The sequence below is a fragment of the Vicia villosa genome, linkage group LG5 (assembly GCF_029867415.1).
Source record: "Vicia villosa cultivar HV-30 ecotype Madison, WI linkage group LG5, Vvil1.0, whole genome shotgun sequence".
NCBI classification, from domain to species: Eukaryota; Viridiplantae; Streptophyta; class Magnoliopsida; order Fabales; family Fabaceae; genus Vicia; species Vicia villosa.
Genome location: NC_081184.1, coordinates 116,683,106 through 116,696,399, shown reverse-complemented (window position 1 = coordinate 116,696,399; position 13,294 = coordinate 116,683,106). Strand labels below are relative to the sequence as shown.

Here is a 13,294-nt window from a genome sequence, read left to right as displayed (position 1 = left end):
ATAAGAGACATTTTTAGATGTAAATTTCTATTTTTATTTAATTTTATTATTAAAACAATCAATTATATTTCAAAAAACATTTGATGTATATTAATATGTATAAGACGGTCTTATACACATTAATATATATCAAATGTCTCTTGAAATATAATTGATTGTTTTAATAATATAATTAAATATATATTTGAAGACGTACGGAAAAATTTAATAATAACATTTTTTTAGGTGATAGATAATTATGAAATTTTAGTTAATACTTTACTCTACTCTACGTTAAACATTATGTCCAAACATAATACATATTTGTTCAATATACACTTTATAGGATGATGATATCACAAAAATTTGAAAAATCATTATACTTATTCTACAATAAGTACATCTATGTCGAAATGAAACATTTCACCCATAAAATAAAAAACTAACATAAAATATATCAATAAAATAGGACTTTTATTAATGCATAATTAGCATTAAAGACATTTATTTATGTGGCTACATGAACAATCATTTCATAGAACTCCCAAGCAATCAACAATGATGTAAGACAATTTTATGATCTTCTCCTGGTTCAAATCATCGAATAAAAGATAATTAGATAGAAATATAAATGAAATAGAAAGTTACAATAATAGACAAATAAAACTTGTATCAATATAAAAGAGAATTGACATATTTATAATATAATAATTTGAGTCTCTATTATGCCACAAAAACTAATGTTGAGGAGTATAAGTTGAGAGAAACTAAATTTTTTATTATATATAATTGAAGAGAACCACCAATAATTTGTATTTAGATAGTAGTATAGAAGAAGAAAAAAAAGAAGAGAGTGAAGCATTTGAGTGACACCTAAAAATTTTATGTGATGTGAAAATATTATTTTTTCATAATAAGAATTGAATTAATTTTTTTGGGATATATATATATATATATATATATATATATATATATATATATATATATATATATATATATATATATATATATATATATATATTATTTTAATTATTATTAATATATTTTTGTATATATATATATATATATATATATATATTATTTTAATTATTATTAATATTATTTTTGTTATGATTATTGTTATTTTAATTATTATTACTAATATTATGTCAATTTAATAATTAATAGATTTAAGATTGTGGCAATAAATATAATATTATTTATTATTTATATTATTTATATTATTATTATTATTATCGGTTTTAATAATTAATAGATTTAAGATTGTGGCAATAAATATAATATTATTTATTATTTATATTATTTATATTATTATTATTATTATCGGTTTTAATAATTAATAGATTTAAGATTGTGGCAATAAATATAATATTATTTATTATTTATATTATTCTTATTATTATTATCGGTTTTAATATTATTATTATATTTATTTTTAATGTAGGGTTAAATTAGTAAAATTGAAATTAAAGGTAAGGTCAAAATAGTAAAATTGGAATTAAGGTTTATGCTATTATTATTTATATTATTATTATTAGTTTAATATTATTATTATATTTATTCTTAATGTAGAATTAAATTAGTAAAATTAAAATTAAAGTGTAAGGTCAAATTAGTAAAATTGAAATTAGGGTTTGTGTTTAAAGTTGTTATCAGGTTGACATGTGGCTAGGGTTGCCATCATGACAACCTTGCATTTATATATAAAGATGAATGAAAAAAAATGAAATTTAATTTTTATAGTTTAGTTTTATCTTTCACTTAATTTTATAGCTTTTCTTTAATTTTGTTAGGGTTTAGATTTAGCTTCATAACAATTTTTTATCTGGTCGTCGGTCTTGCATATGACTTAGATTAGGTCCACTGATTCTCTGTAGAGATACAACACACTGGCATGAAAACTAATCAATTTGGACATTTATCAATGGTTTTGGAAGTCTTTGTTCTTGTATATGTATGTCACCTCATCCCAAGATCTTCATCATTTCCTTACCATCTCTTCACAACCTTTATAGCAAGTTCATTATCTCCTACAACGGAAAAGTATCACCCTACCACTTTATCCTTATTAAATGTGTATATAAACACATAAAATAATAATGTTATATTTTTATACACCAAACTTATGATAGAATATGTATATATTATTCTTATTCAACTTTTTATCCTATTTTACATATATTCTATCATGCCTAGATCTTAATAGTTAATACTACTACTATGTGAATTGGGGAAAGTGTCATGTTTAATGACACATTGACTAAATTTTTTAATATAATACAAAAATCAAAATATTTAAAAGACTTAATTTAAAATGAATAGAGTATAAACTAAGTAATTAACATGCCCAAGTTGATTATTATCAAAACAACTTAAATTTCAAGCTAGAATAATTAAAAACAATCTAGGGCAACTTGTTTATTGCTTTAAGTAACAAATAAACTCACGTTGCATGTGCTTGCCGGAATTAATAATTAGGTTTCCCATCATCTAGCATTGAGATCATGGAACTCAGAACCTGATCTTTGTCTTTAAACTGTATAAGATCCAAACTACATTACAAATCCTATAGTTTTCATTATCTTACGAATCATATAAATAGAATTCGCACATTAATAATTTAATCACTAATCAAGGGCGCAAAAAAATGCATGAAAAAGCTTTGTATACAAATAATAGCTTTTGTTGTTTACTAGTAGTAATTAAAATATGCAAGAGGCATGAAGAAAGAGACAAACATGGAAAGACAAAATCAACTATATGTAACACTTTCTTAATCTCAGGATTTTCCTGTCCCTAGAATCGTTTTAACGCGGTAATACTGATTAGATTAAAGCTTAATTGATGATCTTGGAATATATGCTGGGCCCAGCATGAACAATAACTACAGAAATTAAATATACATGCACTAATTTTTGTATCATGCTAGAAATATATACATTAGAATTATGGAGAGAGAAAGAAGGTTAACTGTTTCGCATGTTAGCTTGATCATCTGTCGTTTTGCCATGCTAGAATCAACAGTCATGGCCCCTTTAAGTAAATGTTTTGAATTGAACGAGAGTTTGGTAAAATGACAGTGTAATTTTGTTCAAATTATGAAAATAGAAACTTTTCCTCATCTAAACTGAAAAATAAATAAAGCATAAAAAAATTATTATAATTTTGTATGGTTATATATATATATATATATATATATATATATATATATATATATATATATATATATATATATATATATATATATATATATATATATATATATATACTAATAATTGATTTTTGTTTATACTCATTATTCACTTTATGATGGATTTGGAAAATATCTTTAATACTTTGTGATTGTGGGATTTAAAAATTTGAGGAATCATAAATATTACAAATATTATGTTGAAGCTAGTGATGTATCTACAAACACTCTAATAATATTGTCAATAAAGATCGTGAGCAGGGTCGGCCCTGGATCTGGGCAAACAGACCCACAGCCCAGGACCTCAGAAAAATGAGGGTTTCAATTGGAGGTGTAGTTAAAAATTATAATACTAAAATAATAAACTATATTTTTAGCAGGGAAATCAATGAACATTTCTACGGCTGAACAACACCTGCACTTGTTTTTGTTTGACGGTTCGATTCTTGGTGGCCTTTAATTTTCAATTGTTATCATTTTACAATAATATTTCAATCTCTTTCTAAATTTTAAATACTATTATTTTACCATAACACTTATTGTAAAGTCATTCCATAGATTTGCAATAAGTTCTTTATATAATATTTGTGACAATTAATATTTATTAAATTTTAATTATAAAATAATTTGTATGTAATCAATTAAATTTTATAATGAGAATTAAAATCAAATTTTATTCTCGATTATATATTGTAACCCTTATAATTTTATTTTAATTTATTTTGAATTTAATTGCTATGTATTTTTAGTGTAAAACTTTTTACACTATCAATGCATTACAACCATTCAATTATATTACTTTAAAAGAAATTAAAATAAAAGTCAAATATTTTTAACAAATTAACGGTTGTGATTAATTGATGGTGTAAAATTTTTTACTGTCAACGTGTAAAACATTATTTTTTGTTAGGGGTCTATTTTTTTATTTGCCCTAGACCTCTAAAAAGTCGGGACCAGCCCTGATCGTGAGTGTGAGATTTACAAATTTTAAGACAATGTGTATTTGAATTTAAATTGTTAGTTAGATTTTTTTATAGGTAATGGAATAATTATTAAATAGAGTACAAAGAGTACTCGTCCGATTACAACAACCACTTCAAACTAAGAAAATCCGAAGGACTTTTGCCCCAATAATAAAAATTACTACACCTTTTGGATCTCAATCCAATTACATGCCAAAACTAGAAAAAAAATTACGTTCTCAACAACTTCCCCAATATTGAACACTTCATTCTTGAATAAAATCATATTCTGCTTGATCCACAATGCCCAACAAATTGCCAACCATACAACCAATTTCTTCTTTGGACAAGCTTTGCCACGCAATGAATCCCTTTTGCCAAACAATTTTCGAAAAAGGGCATGATACCGAGAGATGATTCAACGTCTCGTTAGCGGGAAAAAAAAACACATACCCTATTGTTACTATTGGAAAGTACCCCCCCCCCTTTGGCCAATTGCTCCTTTGTTGCTAAACTATCTTTAAGACATCTCCAACCAAAAACATGGACTTTTGAAGGAACCAAAGTCTTCCATATGTTGGTCGTTGCAACCGACAGGTTAATGCTCATTGGATTAGAGTTTCCCTGCCTTGAACATGCCAAATAGCCTTCGCTCACCACATATTCCCCATCCAAATTATTAAACCAAATGAATTTGTCATCAATCTCTACCCTTGGGCCAATGCTAAGTAAGATAAAATTTAAATCCTCAAGTTGATCCAAAACAGTACCTGTCAGTTTCATGTTTTATGGCAAGAATTTCCAACACCAAATATCACTTCATACTTCACCCATTTCAGCCATTGTTGCGTTTGGATATGTTGCAAGGTTGAAGATGGATGGAAACACACCCATCAATGGTATACCACCTATCCAATTACTCTTCCAAAACAAAATTTTGCTTCCTGCCCCCCAATCTACAAGAAATACCTCCTAAGAACTAATTTGAGATTTGACCTTCCAAACTACAAAAAGATACAATATCCCTCCACCAAAGTGATGTTTTTTTGTTGACAGCAGAAACCCTACCGCCCAACACACTAACATCCAATTGGGACTTAACTTATATCATTAAGAAGACTCAACCAAGTCTTGTTTGAGGAAGCCACTAACTCTCATCAAGAAAACCCAACTAAGTCTCTCTTGAGAGACTCAACTAAGTTTCATCAGGAAGACTCAACCAAGTACCGCCTAAGGGACTTAACTAAGTCTCATCATGAAGACTTGACTAAATCCCTCCTGAAGGAATCAACTAAAGTCTCATCAAGAAGACTCAACCAACTCTTGTTTGAGGGACTCAAATAAGTCTGATCAGGAAGATTCAACTAAGTCTTTTCTTAGGGACTCAAGTAAGTCTTGTCTGAGGAATTCAACTAGGTATAAAAGACTCAATCAAGTCTATCTTGAAGAACTTAACTAAGTATCATTAGGAAGATTCAATTAAGTCTCTCATGAGGGACTCAACTAAGTCTCATCAGGAAGACTCAGCCAAGTCTCACCTGAGGGTCTTAACTAAGTATAATAATGAAAACTCAACCAAGTCTCGCTTGATGAACTCAAATAATTCTCGTAGGGAAATACTAGAGTCACGCATAAAACTTCGATAAGGCTCGTTAAAATACATGTGTGCTTCACATATCTTACCTTCAAGGTCTCCCCTTTTACGGTTTGAGAGACCGTTTTGGGATAAGACGTCCCTTCTTCAGATATGTCGTCTGAATCCTCCATATTTTATCCATATCATGTAATCATAGGGAATGACGTATGTTTGGTCCACAAAAACATAGAAAGAATCGTGAGAGTTAAGCACCTTCCCTAAATATCAGGAATAACATGTTAAGTCCCTATGTGGTTGTTATTTCCAAGGAGGCCTTGGATCTAGGCTCAATGCGGTTATAAATACCTCAACATTCTTATATATATATATATATATATATATATATATATATATATATATATATATATATATATATATATATATATATATATATATATATATATATATATATATATAACCACACATATAGAGGTTCTCACCCCTACGTGAGCTTGCTTTACATCTCACAATAAACCTTAAAACCTCTAACAATCCTTAATCACATGGGATTGTCACGCATTTTTACTTTTTAAGCAAGTGCAGACAAGTATAACTATTTTAATATAATTTATATATTATTTGTCATTTAAAAAATTTATATTTTATTATTGGGTTAATACCACTTTTCACCCCTGTAATATAGGCGAAATTCGCTTTACCCCCTCGTAATATTTTTTTTTAATTTCTCCCCTGTAATATCTTTTTGTTTGAATTACCCCCCCCCCCCCCCCCCCCCCTAAGCGTGCAATTTAAACACTAAATCTGGGGGGGGGGGGGGGAATCAAACAAAAAAATAATACAGGGTGTAAATTTTACACTTAGGGGGCAAAAGACATAGTATTTTTATATTTCAAGGGGTTATTTGAAAAAAATTACAGGGGGGGTTGTATATTTAACCCTTTATTATTTATATCTTACAATATTACCTCTTTATTTCATCCTCCAATTTGGGAGATGTCCATCACACTACATGTTGTGTCTAGTCTATTCTATATCATCTTCAATCATAACTTCTTTAGAATTATGAACAGTTGCTTTGAGATGCATTGTTGAAACATTTTTAAGGGTTGAAATTTGCGAGTGTACTCTTAAAACATCATATGGATTGCCTTGTGCTTCTGAGTTAGGAAGATACAGATTGATGATGATTTGGTACCTATTGATGTTGTTCATACCCATTTAAGGAAATTAAGCATGGAAGATCAACAAGAGTTGACACAAATGATGGGTCACAAGTGGACATGACAAGTGCAATAGAAGCATTGTGGAGAAATTTCAAGTCATTGGATGTTGAAGAAAAAAGAGCATTAAAAAAGTAAGTTATGTGAAATTGTTTACCCTATTATGAGTTCAATGAGTTCATGTTTGTTATAAGTAGGAGGTGGAGGCGATATATACTATCTAAAACCAAACTGAGGTATACACCTATTAGGAAAGTGTGGAATAGTTTTCTCACACCATCTAAGACACCCATTATATAGACATATATTTTCAATTGATCGCTTTTGTCTATGAGTCTCGAAAAGGCACCATATGACATCAACAAAGTTTATACCATCCAAAACACTTTGCAGCTCATCGACCTTCAATGATACTTGCTCACACGTTCATCTCAAAGTCTAAGGAAGTCCATAACCGCTAGTTAGGATTTGGCTCTCGCCTCTTTCACCAATGGTTAGAAAATATACATTTATCCAACAATGTTACATCATTTGTATTATCAGTAATAAACGATAACTACATAAATAAAAGTGGGTTTAAATAGTTAAATCGTCCAAGTAAATCAACGAGTTTTTGGTTTTCGGTCCTGTATCTTTTTTCTTACAATAATCCATGAATGTTAAAATCCTTTTAGTATTTGTCGCCTAACCACCACTAGTTAAAAATAATTTTAGATAAATTTGAAGGGAAAAAATACCATTAAATGACTCTAACTCAAGACCTCTTGTGACAAAACAATTAATTTTTCCCATATATCTTATACTAAAGACATTCTGGTCAAGTAACATTGACTATCAGATATCTTTAGTATAAGATTTCAGATTTGTAAGTTTTTTTGGCAAGGACCGGATAACTTAAGTATAAGTTTTCCGATGAAAAAATATGGATCAAACAATTTAGTTAGAAGACCTCTGGGCTGTGAAGCACGAACACCTCGAATTAGACCCCAACACTGACACGATGACACCAATAATAATTTGAAAAAAATGAATAAATTAAACGTAATCACAAGTGTGAGTGCAAATGTTCGATATCGACACGGATACAGATATGTTTTTTTCAAAAGTGTCGGTGCAATATAGCCTCTAGGAGATTAACAAGACCTGATAACTTCAAGTAAAGATTTTTGGTACACATAATTTCTTCTTTCTCTCAATGAAAACCACAAGACCTTAAATTTTCAAAATCAGAATGAAAAAAATGTAATTTTTCAAACTTGTATTATTTATTTAGGAATATAATAGTCAAGTTGTGTAAAATGTATGAGTGGGAGGATAATGTATAGGTTAAAATTTCCAGCAAACCACGTTGTGAGTCTTAGTTTACAACACTATACAAAATTCCACTTTCACCCACTTTCTCTCAACCGTAACCACATTACAAAAACCCAGCACTCAGGGAGGATTTAGTATGACCAGTATCAAATTGACCCATGATAGAAATACACTAGTTCTATTCGCACCGGTTTCGCAATCCTATTGAGTTCAACAGTTGGATTTGGCATTCCTATTGAACTTATTATGCTTCTCTGACACTATTTCATATCTCTTTATCCTTCCTCCTTGCCCCCCACCACCACCAAGCTCACGATTCAATATCACAAAAAACATGGGAAAAATATGTTTACAGATGAAAGCAATTAAATGGGACTGATACTCCTTTGTGTTTTACTGATGAGATAAATCATAAATATCATATCAAATAATTCTATCATGTTACATAATTAAGAATGTTGGATAAGAACTCCACAGTTGATTGGTCAATTTTGGGAAGCCGAATCAGATTAAGGGATTAGATAATCTTGTTAGTTTGCCAGGCACATTAAAAGAACATCATTCAAATGTTAAAAATATATTGCACTTGCATTTATCTTGTCATTATCAATAGATTGAAAAGGGAGTTTTTATTTTCCAAATTTCCATTTAACTCATCATTATCAATAGGTTGGAAAAAAAAAGAGTAATTTCAATGGTGAGACAACAAACAAAATGGAAACAGGTCTCCTGCTTCCACCCCCTCTCCTGTGAGGTTCTTGACTGTTGGACTAAATCTAACGGTTTGATCACTACAATTATTTAATATTCCCTTCATTTATATATAGTATATAGTCAAAATATATCATTTATTTTTTATTTTTTTTGCTAATAGTCAAAATATATCATTTATTCTGTTGAATGAATGTAAAAAATTAAATTTGCTTAGAAGGATCTAATGAATGTAAAATTAAATTTGCTTAGAAGGATCTCACACCATAATGAACACTGGTCGTGTGTTCTTAATTCTTGAACATGTTCAAAGTCAATGTCACCGGAAACTGCCTCTAAAGACCTACTGTGGTCTAGAAATAAATTAGATTTTGCATTGCAAGAGATGAATTAAATGGTGGTGAAAACATGGGTCCGGGTGGCCGAGAAGGCTATCCCACAGTTGATTAAATAGTGATGAAAGTGATGCTCTGGATGGCCGAGAAGGCTCTCCCACACAGTGGATTAAATAGTATTGATGGCCGAGAAGGCTCTCCCAAAGAGATCTTAAGCAAAAACAGAAAAAAGAAATTAGGGAAATGATCAAAAATGAAAAATAAAATCTAGAGAGTTTATGTAAATGATCAGTGGTAAAATCTGTAAGCCTGTTCAATCCCATAATTCATAAAGATTAGTCTATCAGACAGGACCATATCAAGTATCACCAAAACCTCTATCTATTACATAAAAAGTAATCACAAACCTAACCCGTATATGGTTTTCCCATTGTAACAGATTAGGGATTTTCCCTTGATAGAGGGAAAGCACCGAAATTCAGTAAATGAAAAAGAAAATTCAAAATGAAACTTAACTGCTATGACCAAAGAAGACACTAAAGTGGGAACCTGCTACAAAACTAACCAATGATCAAATTCGTATATGGAATCCCATTGAAAATAAGTGTTTTCTTTAATAACCCATTTTTTTACAAAACTTTGGTAATTATATTCAAAACATAGCACATTTAGTAGTATTCAGAAAAATCCGGTTGTAAATCTGAGGGCTGTTACTACAAGTTTCTACAGTGGACAAGAAAACAGTGATTGACTAACTCAATTAAGAACGGATCTGAACATTTTTAAAAACTTAACAAAGTAGTAATTACCTACAGGAAGACAAAACTAAATTAGAAGCAAGTAAGAAAAAAAATACTATATAGCCGGCCCTCGCAATATAAACTTGAAACTCAAACTGAGACAAGGTAGTTATTAAAACAAGGTAAAATCATCTTAATTTGAACATTATCACAATGCACTAAACTCAATGCTTATGATTAACTAAAGCTTAAATCAGAAGGAAAAAATTGGGAGAAAACATGGTACAGTTCCACGTCATGAATTATTTGGGTATTCTGCTCCATCCATCTCACTACTTTCAGTGATGAGCCTTGGCCTCAGCTTTCTGTTGAGACTTGGCTTTAGACTGAAATTAGAACAAATGCGATAACAGGAATCAAACATCAATGAATATGTTCTTAAAGGCGGCCAGAAATTATACAAAGTGATAATCATAGAAAGATGTTGCAACAAGAATCTTAAATTTTCTACATAATCTAGAAATAATCAATGGAAATATGGTTGAAATCCCACCTAGGACAGTTGTAAAATGGCCATTGGTGCCAAATTATTAATAAAAACTTAATTATAGAAATCATGAATTATCTGCTTTAATATCAGAAATCATATTCAAAATTTCAATCAGGAAAAAACTAAACATTCAAGAGCTTAATTATTTGTGTCGTTTTGGTCACATTATAAAGCACAAAACAAAGCAAAATAGAAAACAACCAAGCATATTCTTCTGAATAAAACACATGAAGCTTATGATGCTATCATCACTAGGCTCAAAGATGCACTAACGTCAAATATCAGCCATGGCGATTTTTCAAAACCGCCATGGCGATTTTTCAAAACCGCCATGGCGATTTTTCAAAACCGCCATGGCGATTTTTCAAAACCGCCATGGCCAGTTTGTGAAGGAAGGCTGCACCATGGTTAATATGGTGCCGCCATCCGCCATTGATGATCTTAACACTGGCAGATAACATCAAAACATAAGTTTACAAGATGATTGCATGGGTTTCGGTGTGTATTCTTAAATAGTTTTGTACCCGTATACATAGTACTTTTTACATACCAGTACCTATTGAGTTCACATGGCTACAAACCTAAGACTCGCTCGCGCTTATGTTCAAATCAGCCCATGCTGATGGGTTATACCAAAATGAAACAAATTAAAGTACAACTTGAGAAACAAATTATAAATTGTTATTATAATAGCTTCCATAATTCATTGGATTTTAATTTCTATATATTATATATTCCTTCATTCAGAAATTGCAATTTAACAAAATTTGTTAGACAATCTTATCACAACATATCCATATCAAACAAAGCAAAACAAATGTAAATCAAAACTGATTAATCACACACACCCTATGCATGATGTGAGGATAAATAACGCATGTGAAAAGTGAAAAAGGGTTTTCTTAAATAGATCAATTGAAATCAGATCGCTAACCACAGAGCCAAATTATAATCAAAATTCATAGACCCTCCTGAGAGGATCGAATAGAATAAAGAAAAAGGGATTCGTTACAATACCTTTAGAAACTTGAGCTTAATGGATCCGTAAACAACACCGAAAGAGAAAGCAGAAGCTCTAGCGACCTACAAACGAACAAAACCAAAAAATCAAAAATTCTGATAAATCAATTACCACTGTTTATTTCTTGATGAAAATAAAAGAGGGAAATTAGGGTTTTACCAAAGCTAGGGTGCTGGTGCCAGAATAAGGTCCTGGTGGAGGTGCCATGAGATCGATTCTGGTTGAACGAGGAAGATAAGCACAAAGGAGAGAGTTACGAACGAAGAGATGAACACTCGTTTTCTCTACAACTGTTCTCGATTTAATTATCAAACCCTAGAGAGTAGAGAGAGAGAGTGGTTACTCGCAATCTAAACGATGTCGTATGGGAAACCCGGGTCCGTTTACTTTTTCTCTTGTTGTGATGACCCGAGCCCCAATGAGGCCCATAAGATTGGGCCGTTTACTTTTTCTTTCATCGCATAACTACCTTTCAAATAGAGAATTTCTTTAGAGATCCCTTATCATTTTTTAGGGGTCTCTGGCGAAATTCTCTTTTTAATTCGTGAATTCGGAGATGTATTTCAGAATACATCACAATTCATTTTTTAGGAGTTTAATCGAAGATGCATCACCGAAACACTTTTTTTTAAATCAAGGGTGTTTCGGAGATGCATCTTTGAATAAATTTATTTTTTTAATTTTTAAGTGTTTCGGAGATGTTCTCCGAATTAGGATATATGATTTAAACTCATGACAAAACCCCCTCATTTTGTCTCTTGTTTCATAACATTTTCAAAACCCTCGAACACCTTAGAATCTACACTTTCAAAAGTTGTTTCAACTCATTTCTTATCAGTTTCACTCATTGCAACTCATTTTAACACATTTCAACACATTTTCAAATTTGAGTAAGTGTTTGAAAAAAAATTATATTTGCATGTGCATAATAATTTGTTTAGGATCATTTAAAGTTAGTTGGTTGAGTTGTATGTGATAAAATGTTGCATGTTTGATGTAAAAAAGGTAATAAAAAAAATTTTAAAAAAAACAACAACTTTGGGGTGATTGAGGATGAAGGTTCACAAATGGCTGTCGCAAGCGTTTCGGAAGTGCATCTCTGAAAACATCTCTGAGGTGTTTTGGAGATGCACCTCCGAAATTATGCCTGAGTTGTTTTTTTTTCTCTTCTAATTCCTTCCCTTTGAGTACTGCTGATTTTTTTTCCAGGAAGATGACTGACAACTTGAATAGAGTTAGACTCGGCGGGCCAACCCAAACTGCTCTGCTCGACGTGAGAGAGCTACTGAGCAGACTGTGAGGGGTTGCGAACTTCGTTGGGTACCGCAGAAGGAAGTGGAAGGACCGTCTACTTCTGCTCCCAGGAGTCCTCTATCTCATGCATCCTCATCTAAGGATAATGAGGAGGTACATGTTCCTGCACACGAAGAGGTTTGTGTTCCTACACTCTAGGAGGTTCGTGTTCTGGCACTCGTGCATCTTACCCCTGCTTACCCTAGAGGGCCCTCTGATACCTCCCTCTTGATATATTATTCCGATCATGTCGCCCGACATGTTTCCAGTGGAGAGGTATTTTTTTATAACACTTTTACTGTTTTTATTACACTTTTGTATTACACATCCATCTTGATATTAATTTTTACTTTACAGGAACTGACAATACTAAAGTCCGTGA

The 13,294-nt window shown here is 31.0% G+C and overlaps 1 protein-coding gene across 1 annotated transcript; it reads right to left on the bottom strand.

Annotated features, from left to right (window-relative positions):
• Positions 1-10,149: 10,149 nt before the first annotated feature.
• Positions 10,150-11,943, bottom strand: LOC131602126 (uncharacterized). The gene is made up of 3 exons (XM_058874132.1): positions 11,779-11,943; positions 11,616-11,681; positions 10,150-10,434 (listed from the first exon to the last, which is right to left on the bottom strand). The coding sequence occupies exons 1-3, from the start codon at positions 11,824-11,826 to the stop codon at positions 10,387-10,389; spliced, it is 162 nt and encodes a 53-aa protein (XP_058730115.1). The 5' UTR covers positions 11,827-11,943; the 3' UTR covers positions 10,150-10,386.
• Positions 11,944-13,294: the final 1,351 nt, after the last annotated feature.

What these genes read in the sequence shown, in the direction of transcription:
- LOC131602126 (XM_058874132.1), bottom strand. Translation starts at nt 11,826, where the DNA reads ATGGCACCTCCACCAGGACCTTATTCTGGCACCAGCACCCTAGCTTTG. An exon ending in GCACCAGCACCCTAGCTTTG is followed by an intron (nt 11,682 to 11,778) that starts GTAAAACCCTAA and finishes GTTCGTTTGTAG; the next exon opens with GTCGCTAGAGCTTCTGCTTT. An exon ending in TTAAGCTCAAGTTTCTAAAG is followed by an intron (nt 10,435 to 11,615) that starts GTATTGTAACGA and finishes TTCTAATTTCAG; the next exon opens with TCTAAAGCCAAGTCTCAACA.